Here is a 16,113-nt window from a genome sequence, read left to right on the forward strand (position 1 = left end):
AATTCGACCAATGTGTCGGGACGAGCTATGCTTCGTAGGGTTTAAACCCAAGCTGCTTATGCTTTTGATATTTCATACCTTGCCTTCGCCACTGAAGTGTCTGTCGAGGTCTTTGTTAGCTTGGTGTTTTGGCCTTTGGGCTGAAGGAGTGGCTCGTGGCCCACTCACGGAGTTTGCCCATGCCATAGAGTCGATTGGGTCCTGTTGTGCCGAGGCCATATTAGTCCGGTGTTCTGGCCCTTAGGCTTTGGGAGGGACCTATAGTCCACTCCTGGATTTCTCCCAGGCCTAGGTGGAAGCTGGGGTCTTGTTGTGCCGAGGTCATGTTAGCTCGGTCTTCTGGCCCATAGGCGCTCCTGGATTTCTCCCAGGCCGAAGTGGCAGCTAGGGTCTTCTTGTGCCGAGGTCATGTTAGCTCGGTCTTCTGGCCCTTAGGCTTTGAAGGGACCCGTAGTCCGCTTGATTTTTACAAATAATATTGCCTCAGGTTGACAATATTCCATGCTCGAGGTGCATGTTTCCCTTCGAGGGTCTCGAGCTCATATGTTCCTTCCTCGAGCACTTGTTTCACTCGGTAAGGACCTTCCCAGTTGGACCCGAGCTTGCCAGCACTGGGCTCAGGCACCATAACTTTATGAAGGGCCAGGTTGCCAATGCGGAGGTTTCGCCTCTTGAACCTGGCGTTATAGTACCGAGCTACTCTCTATTGGTAGGCTGCGGTCCTAATGTACGCGAGGTCCCTTACTTCGCCGAGTAGGTCGAGGTTGGTATGCAGCTCATCTTCGTTTGTTTGATCGATGTTTGCTTCTAGGCGCAACGTAGGTACTTCGATATCTGCGGGAATCACTGCTTCAGTGCCGTAGGTGAGATTGAAGGGTGTTTCTCTCGTGGTGGTCTTCTCCGTGGTTCGGTAGGCCCATAGGACAATGGGTAGTTCATCTGCCCACAATCCTTTAGATCGGTCCAGCCGTGCCTTTAGTCCGTAGAGGATGGCTCTGTTTGTGACTTCTTCCTGACCGTTTGCTTGAGGGTGCGCGATTGAAGTAAAGTTCTGTTGGATCCCCATGTCTCAGCACCAATCTTGAAATTTGATGTCCTCGAACTGTTTGCTATTGTCGGAAATCAATACCCGAGGTAGTCCAAAGCGGCATGCGATGTTCTTCCAAAAGAAGTTTTGGACATTTCGGGTTGTGATCGTCCTGAGGGGCTCGATTTCTACCCACTTGGTAAAATTGTCCACTGCCACTACTAAGAACTTGCTTCCACCCATTGCTAGCGGGAATGGCCCGAGTAGATCGATGCCCACTATGCAAAGGGCCATGGGCTGGTGAGATACTTGAGGTCGACAGCGGGTTGGTGGTAAATATTGGCATGTCTCTAACAAGTTCAATGGCGTCTGCCTTCATTGTTGGCCAATAATACCCTTGCCGAAGCGCTTTCTAGGCAAGGGCTCTGCCCCCCAAGTGTCCACCGCACAGACCCTCATGAGTGTCGTGGAGTACGAGCTTGGCCTCGGTAGGTCGCAAGCAATGCAGGTAGGGAAGCATGTAGGATCTCCTATATAGCCGCTCGTCTATCATAACGTATTTAGCTGCCTAGCGCTGCACCATTCTAGCTGCATTGCGGTATGTAGGGAGGGTCCCGTGTAACAAGAAGCTCATGAGTGGGTCAATCCAGCTTGGCTCTACTCGAACGACAAGAGCGACCTCCTCTGCCCCCCCCCCCCCTGAGAATGCTAGGCCGAGACAGGTCCTCTATGTACACAGTTCTCATGGTGATGTCGCTAGTGCTGGCTAACTTGGACAGGGCATCAGCCTCGGCGTTCTCTGACCTAGGGATCCGTCTGATGAAGTGTGATTGGAAGTTGAGCAGGGCCTCTCTAACTTTGGCTAAGTAGGTGACCATGGTCGGCTCGCGAGCTTCATATTCGCCCGTGACCTGGTTGACCACGAGCTGGGAGTCGCTGCAGATAATGATGTGCTTGGCTTTTACTTCTCTGGCTAAGGCTAGTCCGGCTATCAACACCTCGTATTCTGCTTCATTGTTGGATGCCTCGAACTCAAAGCGTAGCGGGTACTCCAGTTTCATGCCGCTTGGACCGTGCAGAACTATTTCGGCACTGCTGCCCTACTGGTTCGAGGAGCCATCTACATGAAGGATCCAGGGCTCCTCATCCCAGCTCACGGTTGGCCGAGCTAGGAGAGGTGCCACACTGGCTACTACTTCACGGGGTTCAGACTCGACCAATCCAAGAGCTTCAGGCTCACCCGAGGTGGGAGCCTCACGCTCAACCAGACTGGGAACTTCGGAGTTGAATGTGCATTTGGCTATGAAATCTGCTAAGGCTTGGGCCTTAATGGCAGTTCGCAGCTTGTACTGGAGGTCGTACTGGCTGAGCACAATGGCCCACTTCGTCAACCGACCGGAGACCTCGGAATTAAGTAATACTTGCCTTAGAGGTTTTTCGATAAGGACGATAACAATATGAGCTTGGAAGTACAGGCGGAGCTTCCAAGCTGCAATTATCAATGCGTATGCTAGCTTTTCCATCTCCGGGTATCTCATTTCTGCTCCATGCAATACTTTACTAACATAATAGATGGGTCGTTGGACTCGATCTACTTCCTTAATTAGTACCAAACTGACCACATCGTCGCTCGCCGAGAGGTAGAGTTCTAAAGCATCGCCCTCGTCGGGCCGGGTTAAGGTCAGCACGCTAGTAAGGTATTCTTTGAGCTCGTCGAATGCGAGCTAGCAATCTTGGGTCCATTCAAACCCTTTGCTCTTTATTGCCTTAAAGAATGACAAATAGCGGTCCACCGATTTAGACATGAAACGGCTTAGGGCGGCTATGTGGCCATTCAACCTCTGAACTTCCTTCAGCTTTTGGAGTGGTTTCATGTCCAATATGGCCTTAACCTTATTTGGGTTGGCTTCAATGCCGCGCCGGTTAACGATGTATCCTAGGAACTTACCCGAGGTTACACCGAACACACACTTGTTTGGATTCAATCTCATATTAAACTTACGCAAAATTTCAAAAACAGAACACAAGTCTTGTATTAATTCATGTGAAAATTGAGTTTTGACGACCATGTCGTCCACATAGCATTCTACTTTTCTGCTGATTAACGGTGCAAATATTTTATTTACAAGCCTCTGAAAGGTTGCCCCTGCATTTTTCAACCCGAAGGGCATAACTTTGTAACAGTATAGGCCAAACTCCGTCATGAAGGCAATCTTTTCTTCGTCTACCGGGTCCATCTTAATCTGGTTATAGCCCGAATAGGCGTCCAAGAAACTTAACAACTCATGCCCTGAGGTTGCGTCCACCAGATAGTCGATTCGGGGGAGAGGGAAGCAGTCTTTCGGGCAAGCCCGGTTTAGGTTGGTGTAGTTGACGCACATGCGCCACTTGCCGTTGGCCTTCTTTACCAGGACGGGGTTGGATACCCAACTCGGGTGTTGGACTTCTCTTATGAAGTCCACTGCGAGGAGCTTCTCGACTTCCTCATCGACTGTTTTCCACCGTTCCGGGGCTAGGTTGAGTTTCTACTGTCTAATGGGCCTAACTACAGGATCAGTGTTCAGCTTGTGAGTTATGAGTTTGGGGTCTATACCGGGCATTTCTGCCGCGGACCATGCAAAAATATCTAAATTTTGAAGTAGAAAACTCACCGGTTCGGATCGTAGGGGCTCCTGGACGGAAGCACCGATCTAGAGCGTCCAAGCTGGGTCTGCTGTCAAGGTCGGTACCGCGACCGTTTCTTCCGTGGGTGCGGCTCGCTCTTCGCCTTGCTCCGTGGGTCGCTCCAGTTCAAGGTCATCGGCTACCTTGGTTTTCCCCTTTAGGGTAGCAATATAGCACTTGCGGGACTCAAGTTGGTTGCCCTGCGCTACTCCCACCCTGAAGTCTGTTGGGAACTTCATAGCCAAATGGTAAGTGGAGACCACTGTCCGTAGGACATGGTTAATCGGTCGACCTACTATGGCATTGTAGGGCGAGGGGGTCGCTACCACCAGGAAATTGTGCTCAAATCTGACCACACAAGGCCATGCACCGACCTCTACAGGTACTGTTATTTTCCCAAGGGGCCGGACTTCTTCTCCGTTGAATCCTACAAAAGGAGTGTCTGCGGACTTCAGGTTGCTTCTCTGCAACTGGAGCTAGTCAAACGCAACTTTGAAAAGTATGTCGGCCGAGCTGCCTGAGTCGACGAGTACGCGCCTGACCTTGAAGTCGTTGATTATTAGCTTTATCACGAGCGCGTCGTCATGGGCGTAATGGACCCCTCGCGCATCGTCTTCTATGAAGAAAATCGACTCTTCTGTTCTTGGCTGCTTTGGGGGGTTCTGCTCGTCCAGGGTGACCTCATGAACCGACTTTCGAGCTGCCGCTGAAGTGCAACCTGCAACGATTGAACCTCTCACTATCATGTGGATGGTCCCCCGAACTGGCCTCTCCTCTGGAGGCTGCCTCTGCGATTGTTCGACCAGCCTGTTGCTGGACTCGAAAGCATCTTTTTCGTGCTCCCCTTGCCAATCTGTTCTATTACTATTATTATTATTATTATTATTATTATTATTATTATTATTATTATTATTATTATTTTGTACAAAGTTTCTCAAATATCCGCGATGGATGAGCTCCTCTATCTCGTCGTGGAGGTTTTTACAACTCTCGGTGCTGTGACTGTGGTCTTTGTGAAAGCTGCAATACAAATCCTTATTTCTATCATTGGGATTCCCCCTCAGACGGGGTGGCCACTTCACATATAGGGCATCCTTGATCGCCATCAAAATTTCGGCCCGCTTCGCATTCAGTGGAGTGTAATCAGCTCAGTCCAGAGTAGGAGCTCGGAACAGCTGACCCGGCTTTGCACCCTGAGCTGTTTTCTTTTCTCTTCGGGTGTCCTCTTGACTGGAAGGTTCTCCTTCTCTCTTTCTTTTTTTGGGTGCACCCTCACCCTTCTAGTTGATCTCCTCTTCGGTGGCTATGAACTTATCCACAAGTTTCAGAAACTCGGTTATGGTCACGGGTTGGTTGACGATCATGTGCCACTTGAACTCCTTGTGCTTCACGCCCTTCTTGGCTGTTGCAAGGCATACGGCGGGATCCAGGCAAGGTATCTGCATACAAGCGTTGTTGAACCGCTTGATATAGCTCCTGATGGACTCTTCCTCCCTTTGTGCTACGTTGAAGATGTTTTCTTCAGTTCGCGGGCACCGCTTGGTGGTGACAAAGTGGGACGTGAAGGCTTGTGCGAACTGCGCCCAACTTCTTATTGACCCGGGCGCCAAGTTCCGGTACCATGTGTGGGCTACTCCCCTAAACATAGTGGAGAAGGCCATGCACATGCACAACTCACTGGCTCGCGCCAGGTGCATCTGTGACTGAAAGTTATCTACATGATCACATACTTATCAAGAGGGGGGAGCTTGAAATCCTTGGGCATCAGGACCGCCAGGAGTTCGAAAGACAGGGGGACAGAACTGAGAGGAGGGGAGCTTTGGCTCCGGTCGAGCCTACCTCTTCTTTGCTCATGAGCTCGGCATCGGTGACAGATCGGCGGGTGACAGATCGGCAAGCTCGGCATCGGTGCCTCTGCTTCTTGACGGGCTCGGCGTTCGTGTTGCTCACCTCCGCGCTATCCATAACGGTTTGCATCAGGGGTAGCCCGGTCTGCTGGTGATGGCTACGGATAGAAGGGGCTTGCTTGGAGTCTGTTGCCAAGATCTTGAACCGGTTCTCGAGAATCAGGGTTCCAAACTTCAATTGTCGAGGCGACGCTGACCTGCCGAGCCGGGGTCCTCCCGACATGTCCGCCCGCGGCAAGATCGGGGTAGCCGGTCTCTCCCGTCTGCCATGGGGGGAGGCTTGGTTTTTTGGGAGATTTTGGGGGACCTCTCCCCAGCCAGAGTGTTCGCTCTAGTGGCGGGACTTGGCTTGCTGCGAGGCCAGGTGCTGAGGTTGGAGCTGAGGCTGTTGAAGCTGAGGTTGGGGCAGCTAGGGGAACTGCTGCTGATACTGGTACTGGGAGACCTGGTGCAGCACATGCTGTTGATAGAGCTGAAGTTGTTAGAACTGTTGCAGTTGGGCCTGTATGGCTCTCATGCACTGCATCAGGTCCTCTAGCTGGTTCGGGCTATTCACTAGGGGCACGACCGAAGGTTCGGTGAACGTCGTTCCGACTGTAGTAGGGAATGAGGCCATGACAGGTGCCATTGTGAGAGGCACATTCAAGCTGGGGATTCCGTCTGCTGAGAGGAGGACGGTGAACTGTCCGATACAAACAGTAGGAATCTGGGGTTGTTCCCTGGAGTTATCCATTTCCGTGCTTCGTCCGACGTTGCTAGGGGAAGCCATGAATGTTGGATTGTTTCAAGGAAGAAGAAGGAATTGAAAGAGTTTAGAAAGAAATGCCTTTTGAAGTGTTTCCCACAGACGGCACCAAATGATGTAGCACGATCCGGGCACTCCTAGCTAACTGCTGACTGGCTCCTTGTTGGCAACAAACGACACCTGAGAAGATGAAATGAAAGATTCTCGGGGATTTACCCAGTGGGAATACTCCGATGCTTAAGTTAGTACTATGTATAGGAAGTAAAGGGAAAAACAAAGGCTAAGAGTGGAGGTCGCGCTTTTTTCCTATACTCGAGAGATCGGGGGTTTCAAGAAGAAGTTTCTCCTCTGCCCTGAGGGCTTTTATAGGGGCGCTCCTTGTGAGACCGGGCATAACCGTCACTGAGCCCCCTGCCACAGCCATTACCTGCCAGGGCTGCATAGGTGGCCTTTGTGACGTACTCCTTGCCCGGGCGAGTGACACGTCCCCAAAGTGATAGGCATGCCTCGGCCTACAGAGAGACGTGGGCACAGACTGATGAAAGGACAAGGACTGCGCCGTCAGTAAGGGATATGGCATAGCCTGATTGGTACGGGCTATCAGATAGAAGCTTCCTATGGAATGCTCGTGCGACTCACTTGCGAGCTACTTTGCAGCGAGCTTGGAATACTTTAGGAGTACCCTTAGTAGAATTAGTCCTCAGGATGACTTGTCTGCTTGGGAGCTTGGGCGAGTTGGTTTTCTTAGCTTGCGAGATGAAGTTGCCTCGGAATATCCCTTTGGGGGTAGCTCGGGGAACCCGGAGCTTGCGTCATGGCGAGCTCCTCCTTTTGCGCGATATGATGTGGCGAGCTGCTTTATGGGCCCGTTACCTAGCTGTATTGGGCCACAATGCTGAGTTGTCGCTTACGTCGGGTTAGTGTCCACGTGTCGTCGTTTCATAGATCGAGTCAAATCATCCTTCATCAAAAACCAAAACTGAACAGAACCGAACTGAGTTAGTTTTTTATTTTATAGTCTTTCCCTAACTAGGTAATCCTTATCCTAGTTTATTCTTTCTAGTTTGTTACTTATTTTTAACATTAAAGAACAATAAAACATTAGTTAAATAGGAATTACTTTTGCCTTGAGAATTGTTTTTGAGTGGGAAATTTTACACCAAATATAGGGCTGCTCACAAACAATGCCAAACTAACCAAACTGACCCTCCATGTTTGGGTCGATTTTGCTTAATGACAGGTTGGATTTTATTTGCTCTTTAAATAACCCAACCAGGTCGGGTCGTTGAAAAAAATCTATTAAACCGACCCAACCCAACCCATGAACAGCCCTACTCAAAACCTTGTTGAATTTTCTATTTCTTTTTTTAATGTTGGGTTTGTTGTAAAAACTTTTCTACTTTTTTTTAATCCCTAAGGTTGTATTTGGTTTGAAGGATAGAGTAGGGAAAGAAAAGGAAAGGTAGGAAACCCTTACAAACCTTGTATAGTTTTCCCTACGTTTCCCTTTCTTTCCCTATCTTTTCCTTCAAACCAAACATGGCCTAAATATTTACAATTCTCAAAGATTTGACCCAAAACCCCAAATGATTCTCATCTAACTACATCATTTAGGTAACAAAATATTCAATCCTATAATATAATTTTAGTATCAAAGCATTTAATTCTATGCCAATTGGTATCAACAGCAGTAACAATCAGTCCTATAAAAATATCTGAAGGGTTAAGCAGTAAGATAAGTAATATGGATTCAAAGGCCAAATCCAAAAATTCACCCCCAAAATGCTCACCCATCTGGACAGGTAGACCTGACAAACCAAACCGATACAATTATAAGGACTGGTATGTATTTGCAGGTTCAACTGAACCCAGTCCGAAATTTTATATAAACTGGGCTTGAATTTTTGTCTCAAGTAAGACTCGGGTAAGACTTCTATTTTTGGATTGAGTCTAGGCATATCCTTTTGATAGTTCAAACCTGATTACAGTGCGGACTGGACTGGACTGGACTCAGATCGAAAAGATCAACCTTGACCTCAGGCCTTAGGCCCAAAACTTGGGGTTGGGCCTGAATTGACCATAAACCCGGCCCAGCCCGACCGGCTAGAACAGTTGGTGTATTTTGTGTCCTGATTACAATTGGGCCGAGGGATTAAGACCCAAATTGATGCAGGACTGACTGTTGAGCTATCGATTTTAATGGGGTCTTATTTGGTCAGACCATATTGTCCGGATTGCAGACCATATAGGTCAGATTCGAAACTGGTTCTGCTCATACTTATCGGGTGGGATCCATGCCTATCCATTGACAACACCACTTTAAAACAAACTTTTGTTCAAATTGACCACATACAGAGGAATCAAAGCCACATCAGTGCAAATCCTGACATGTTTGCCCAGGCCCGTGACTGTGAATGATGATTCAATTAAGTCCCTGAATACTCTTCTACCACACAAGATCCAAAAAAATGAAGTTGGGTTTTTGGCAGATCAGAGCAGGGATACCGGGATGAAATTTGCCAAATGGAGGAGAAACCAGCTGAAACATTTTTTTTTTTTTTTTTTATCAATAAACCAGCTGAAACATCAAATACCCATTTTGTGTAAACAATTGTAATGTCCTCAACGCCCACAGAATCTCCGAAGCACCTCCTTTGGCTGGAGTTTTGGTGTATAGTTGTAGTCAGTTTCCATAAAAATTGAGTTCTGGCATAGGCTACTTGTCAAGATTTCATATTCATGTTCATGCTCGAAGGGTATTAGACGATTACAACTTTCACATTGTACAAAAAAGACGCTAAGTAAAACAAGGAGGAAGAAAGTTCAAGTACATTGACAGCAATTGAGAAAGGCCCAAATACCATGGTTCCTTTCAGTCTCTACTCTTCCATATTGATGATACAGCGCAGACCCTCACCCCTAACCATATACTCAAAGGCCTTGTTGATCTCGGAGAAAGGAACATGATGGGTGATGAATTTGTCCAATTCAAATTCCTGCAGAGAAAAAGTTTTGCAATCCTCCTAAGATTTTTGGCACTTGAAACTCAAGACAAGAAATTTGAGACTGGTAAAAGGAAATATGCAAACATCTCTTCAGTGATTGCATGAACTTACCTTGTTCATGTACTTATTGACAACAGAAGGAAGATCTGTGCGAGGTTTATAATTCCCAAAGAAGGTTCCTTTGAGTGTCCTTTCATTCAAAACATTAATGGGTTTGGTCATAAAAACTGCATCCTTGTTTGGAACTCCAACAAGTACGGCTACACCCCATCCCTACATTGTTTAGTGGGCAAAGTAAATGGCTACTGAATTGATCATAAGAAACAAAATAAACTGAAGAATCAACAGAAAATGAAGTATGAAATTTGCTATTTGATATATAATGATGCATACGTCGTGAACGCATTCGAAAGCAGACATCATGGCATTAATGTTTCCTGTGCACTCGAGACTCCTATCAACCCCACCGTTCGTCATCTCTCGAAGAACCTGTGTGGATCAAGAGAATTGGATATGTAAGAAAAAGAAAACCATATTTAGAGTAGAAAACAGAGCTGTAAACAGGAAATTAGATTGATACCTCATGCACAGGTTTGTTGTGGTCCTTAGGATTCACAAATTCTGTGACACCAAATTTCTTGGCTGGAAAAAAGAAGAAAGAAAAAAATATAGGGCAATGAAGATATTAGAAAAGATAAAACATGTTAAACTAATAAGAACAGGTTTCGCCATTAATAACAGCTTACTAAATATTGCAAGGACTTTGATAAAAAGAATTTGATGAGCTTACCTTCCACATATCTCTTGGGGTTCAAATCAACTCCAATAATTCTTGAGGCTCCAGCAATTCTTGCCCCTTCAGCAGCCTAGACATGAAGGAAAGAAACACAAAATTGAATAAAACTAGAGTAAAAGCTGTGCAAAAGAAATTAGATATTAAGTAATTGAATTGCAGAATTCTTACGGCTAGGCCTACAGCTCCCAAGCCAAATATGGCAACAGAAGATCCCTTCTTTGGTTTAGCCACGTTTAAAGTAGCACCCAAACCTGAAATTTGAGAGAAAAGATATAAATATATACAGACAACTTATGGGCAACATTCTTATAGGCACAAGATCAAGTTTGACTAACCTGTTGAGATGCCACAACTGAGGATACAAACTTTATCCAAAGGTGCCAATGGATTGATCTTTGCAAGACAGCCTGAATGAACAACAGTGTATTCGCTGAAGGTGGATGTTCCAACAAAGTGATTGATTGGGTTTCCATTAATTGAAAACCTTGATTTCCCATCATTAATCATGACTCCTCTGTCTGTGTTTATTCTCAGAAGGTCACACATATTGCTCTCCTCAGATTTGCAGTGACTGCAGTCCCCACACTCCCCTGTGAACACTGGAAGTACATGGTCTCCCTCCTTAAGGTCTGTTACTCCTTCACCAACACTCTCCACAATTCTGCCAACAAGTTTTGTTTATGAGGATTCCCCTATATGTCTCCTAGAAACTCTACTTCATATACTTCACCATCAGACAAATCCAACAACTGTGAAAAATTGAAAATATAAGCAACTTAAGTAACTACTAATCATCGTTAGCTGCACAAATGACTTCAATTCTGACCTTATCCTTTCCAGTTTTTCACTCTATCCTTTCCTAGTATTTCTGTCACACTTAAAACAGTTGTTTGTGAATGCCAAGCAATCTGCTCCATACAGCAATAATGCTGCTGGCCTTACAACTGTTTTATATAAAATTTTTCTTTCAATATAAGTAGTACTTGCCTATCACATGAGATTCTCTATGCACCTCTCCACTTTGCTATCCTGCTCTAATACTAGGGGCAACACCCTCTCCTCAGTCTATAAGGTAAAACTAAGTTGAAGGGAATAAAGGACAAAAAGTAGACGTACAGAATAGCTTACCCAGCTGCTTCATGGCCAAATATGCGAGGAAACAATGGCGTTTGGCCCTGAAAATCCAAAACCCAAATTTCTTAAGGTTAAAAATATAAATGCTTGCAGATGGACAGCCCAGGAAGTAACAAGTATGGTGAAAGCCCCAAAAATTAAAAACCTTGTCAAGCAAATTAAGCTGCCAAGTTTTGTCCTTTTAGCAGGAAAATTTTACCTAAACCAGTGAATAGGGAAAATGTAGATCGATTTACATTGGAGGAAATCTAATATTCATATTAATATAAATTAAAAAAAAAATCAGGTCGAAAGAGATAGAAGCCATAAACTACAATAAATTGCTCGTTCATATTTGATGTGAATAAAAAAAAATATAAAAGAAAGCAACCGATTATTATTAAATCAAAGAAAAATGGTGTCTAACCCTGTTCCCAACTAAATGTTGAAAATAAAGTCGTAACCATTTACTAACCTTAGCTTCCCAGAAGTAAAGATCAGTATGGCAGAGTGAAGTATATTTGATCTTGATCCTGACTTCCATGACCTGTGGTGGAGCCACCTCCACCTGCTCGATCACCAGCGGCTTCCCGGCTTCCCATGCAACCGCAGCTGCACAATCAGAGCAGACATTTATCAGAAAGTTACAAGAAAAAAAAAAAAAAGTATGCAAACATTTTAAAATGATTCGAGAGAAAAGAAAGACCCAGAACAGAAAACAAGGAAAAGAAAGAAACGCAGAAAGAGGAAACGGCAATCGAATCCATATACCCTTGCAGGGGATTACGAGGCCTGCAGTGCTCGACATGGAAACCAACATTGTTCTTGCACAAGATCTAGCAAGCTTTCCTCCGAACGCTTCCACTGAAACAAGTGCCGTGTCTGCGGACGAATAAACTGAACGTGGGGTGGCAAGTTGAGCAGGGGCTGCATTTAAACTCGAGTCTGCTCATAAAGGAGAGAGAAACAGCTGGAGATAAAACTGCCGTCCACGTTGCAGTGCGATTTTCGTCAAAAACAACATACACACAGAAACGTGGTTTGGGTTCGTAGCACACAGAGACCGAAGTAAAGAAGCAAAACCTGTAGGCACGAGGGAGGAGCAGAGTTTAGAAGTGGGAAAGACTTCTCTCGTGTCTCCGTTCAATTGCTTGGATATCCGTTGGATTGGATCCTTTGGGATTACTCCCGAGTCCCTACCGACAGGCGTCCAGATAACACCCGGCTCTCAGATATTTGGCCTGGTGGCTACCGTACTCTCGTTATCGTCATTGTGTGCGTATGTACCATAAGGAGTTCGGCTTCGGTACAGGCACTCTCGATCAGCAGCGTAAGAGCGTGCCACGCGTTCTAAAAACGTATGCATACTTGAAACGTGCGACTTGACAGGCATATGAGCAGCAACCTCGACCTCCAATCTTCACGAGTTCCTTGCCTTAACTGCTTCATCGAGCTGTCGTGCAACATTCTATCTCTACTTCGGAAGCTCATTTTTAAGTCTCAAGCATCTGCTTCGGTAACGTGCCTTAGTGATGAGCTATTTGATGGTAAATTGCCTGATGGTGAATTGTCTATTGGCGAACTGTCTAGTGGCGAGTTCCCTGGTGGCGAACTCCCTACTAGACGGCCTGTGTCTTGGAGAATGGTGAAACTCCCTGGTGCAGTGCAACCCGACTGCCCTCAGCATGAGGTGGTATCATTTCCTTTGCAGGTAATGGGAACTGAGAGACCTACAAGAATTCCATCTTTTCCTACCTATGGAAACTCCATATTTTCCTCATCTTTATACGCGGCGGGAGCTGAGGGACCTGTGAGAATTGAATCAGAGGACTCGGGGGTATTTTCTCGGTAGGGGCTCTCCGACGCTTAAATTAGCACTCTGATTGTAGAGAGCTTTAAAAATAATATTGGAGAAACGAGAGAGCTAGAGAGCAAGGATTACCTCCATTTTTTCCATCCCCCTCCCCTTTTGGGGGTGAGGTCTTTATATACCAGAGTCCTCGCGGGTTAGGTGGGTGAAAAGCCTCCAAACGGCAAGACTTGTCACATCCCGTCAGAACCAGGGTACGATGATGAACTCCTCGAGGTCATTAGGCTAGCACTTGTGTCAGGCGGCCAGGTCGGCGCCTGCCTCAGTCGACAGGTCGGTGTCTAGGCCAGGTTGTCAGGTCGGCACTTGTGTTAATCGGCGGGTCACTGTCTAGGCCAGGTCGTCAGGTCAGTGCCCGTGTTAGTCGGCGGGTCGGTGTCTAGGCTAGGTCGTCAGGCAGGAGATCTTCCTACGATATGCCAAACTACTCATGTACTGAGCTTCTCTACAAGTGACGAGCTGCCTGTGGCAAGCTGCTTATGGCGAGCTGTGGCAAGCTGCCTGTGGCGAGTTGCCTGTGGCGAGCTGCCTATGGCAAACTGATGGCAAGCTTTGATAGCCTGCCTGTGGCGAGCTGCCTATGGCGAGCTGCCTGTGGCGAACTGCCTGTGGCAAGCTACCTATGGTGAGCTGCCTATGGCAAACTGCTTGTGGCAAGCCACTTATGGCGAGCTACCAAGAGGCCATACTTAGTTGGCATGAGGTGCCACGTGTCACAATTCCACCGGAGGATCACAAAATTTTTTTCTTCTCACGCAACGCTTCCTCCCTCTGCCTCCCACTCTCGTCGCGCTTCTTGATTGCCTCATGCGTTAGCACATTCAAGCGATTGAACTAAATCTGAAGCTCGGATTTTGCATTCTCCACAACTTCTCTACCTTTCCGCTCGCGCTCAAGCCCCGAAATGATCTCCCTAAATCTCTCCACGGATATGTATTCTTGAGATGGGTCGTTGAGGACAATCGGAATCGCATCGTCCCCTTCAACATCACTGAGAACTGCGTCGGCGTCTTCATCAACGGTGCTGGCCATTTCACTAAACAAATCAGTACTGGTGGCTGATCAGATCCTCTTCTTTCAAGATGCACTAATGAACCTCGCAGACTGTAGTGGTGCTCGCGATCCTTGTTCGCCATTTCAATTTTCAAATAGTTCCTGGTGCACCTCCATTAAGTCCTGCATTTCATCTCCATCTATACTTATTTTGACCATATCCATCCAAATATGTTTCTGTATAGAACTTTCCAAAGGTACACTCACAAATAGAATGAACAAATAATAAAAAAAAAAATGTACAGGTTAGGTTGAGATGACAACAGGAGCAACCATTCACACAACTGAGGGGTTGACAATGAAACCATTCACACAACTGGAGCAACCATTCACAAATGAAACCATTGTTTGAGGTGACTCCTTAAAAGGATTATCACCATCTACTTCTACAACCATTCACACAACTGAGGGGTTGACGATGACAGTTACCCGAAGAATAAAGCCTCCTATTATTCCCACCTTGGAAAGATCGGTTGTAGAAGTAGATGGTGATAATCCTCTTAAGGAGTCATCTCAAACAATGGTTTCGTCTTTGAGCATCTCGGAAATGGATCAGCAACTTGATCAGCCAAATCAGGTCTCTCCTGCTCATTCCTAATAAACATGGCTTGCCGGGTTCAATCCATACAGTATCAGATTTATTTCAGTGGAAGATTAACAGTTGAAGTTCGAGATTTCCCTGCCTTCTCTCTCCATCTGAAGCTTCAGAATTGTAAGTTGTATTAGAAATGTTTCGTTGAAACAAACAAAAAATGGTATTGTGTTGTGCAAAGCAGTTAATTCCTTGTTGGGAGAGGTTTATTGCTTTTTTTTTTTGATAAGTGAAAATGATTTTATTAAAAAGAGAATATTCACGAAATAGTCTAGTGTCCAAATCAACCAAAGCTCTAGAAGAATCATTTGTGACCTTGACTTAACATCCTTTCGACCTGTTACCAATTATGGAATCAATTTACCAAGCTTCTCCGATGGTATAACTCTGATAGGATCTGAACAAGAACCATGGTGCCATTACAACCATAGCAACAAACTTTTCAAGTGCAAATTTGGCTATGTTGATCGGCATGGCCCGCGTGCTGCCCGTGCAAAGTGCGGGCCGAGCTGGGCTGTATTTTTTTCTTTTGGTGATACTTTGGGGGTTGGATTGGTATGATCATGGCCCAAGCTCGCATGGACCCGTGCAGTGCCACAAGCCGAGTTGATCCACAGTAGAGTTTTGGGCTAGGCCGGGTCACAGATTGGGCTAAGCCATATTTTTAAAAAAATTTAAAAGAATAATAAACTTTTATACTGCGACAAACACCCCTGAACTTTTATATTGCGACAAATACCCCCTCAGTCTCTAAATCAGATGACAAAAGCGTTAACTTACCAAAATGCCCTACTAACCTTTCTCTATTTTCTTTTTTTTGCTATTCTCCCTTAAAACCCAATTGACTGAAAAAATATCCTCATTGATTCTCACCGAAAAATATTTTTGTCATCTCACTGGTGCATTTAAAGGATTATTAATTAGATAATAAACGAAACTGAGATATAAAAAAATAGAGTTCCACAGTTGGTCTCCACTCCCTTTTTTTCATACGATCTCCGAACAGAATTCGGTAGTTCGTTTTGTCACCTCTCACCGGTGCGTTTAAAGGATTATTAGAAATTCTCAATTCTCCCCTCTTCATTAATTGCATGGTGGTCATAGACACAGGATAAAGACCAAATTGGTGTGGCTACTAGTAACGGCTGCTAACCACCGGTACTGAGTAATATGCTCTTCATTCCAAACATCCGACGAGAAGTTTACAAGTGTAAGAGAAAACTGAAAAATGCATATTCTCATAATAAAATCGGAAATCCAGTTATTAAATGATGATAAATGCATACACGTATTCAACTATAAGATTGAACACGACAAACTATTATTTATTATTAGTTTTAA

At 45.7% G+C, this 16,113-nt stretch overlaps 1 protein-coding gene across 1 annotated transcript; it reads right to left on the reverse strand.

Annotated features, from left to right (window-relative positions):
* Positions 1–9,030: 9,030 nt before the first annotated feature.
* LOC148865189 (alcohol dehydrogenase-like) lies at positions 9,031–12,518 on the reverse strand. The gene is made up of 10 exons (XM_088978570.1): positions 12,029–12,518; positions 11,733–11,869; positions 11,273–11,319; positions 10,480–10,805; positions 10,313–10,395; positions 10,139–10,214; positions 9,929–9,990; positions 9,742–9,837; positions 9,460–9,621; positions 9,031–9,339 (listed from the first exon to the last, which is right to left on the reverse strand). The coding sequence occupies exons 1-10, from the start codon at positions 12,075–12,077 to the stop codon at positions 9,223–9,225; spliced, it is 1,155 nt and encodes a 384-aa protein (XP_088834696.1). The 5' UTR covers positions 12,078–12,518; the 3' UTR covers positions 9,031–9,222.
* Positions 12,519–16,113: the final 3,595 nt, after the last annotated feature.

The sequence above is a fragment of the Nelumbo lutea genome, chromosome 3 (genome assembly GCF_056320005.1).
Source record: "Nelumbo lutea isolate HS-2025 chromosome 3, American lotus-T2T, whole genome shotgun sequence".
NCBI lineage: Eukaryota > Viridiplantae > Streptophyta > Magnoliopsida > Proteales > Nelumbonaceae > Nelumbo > Nelumbo lutea.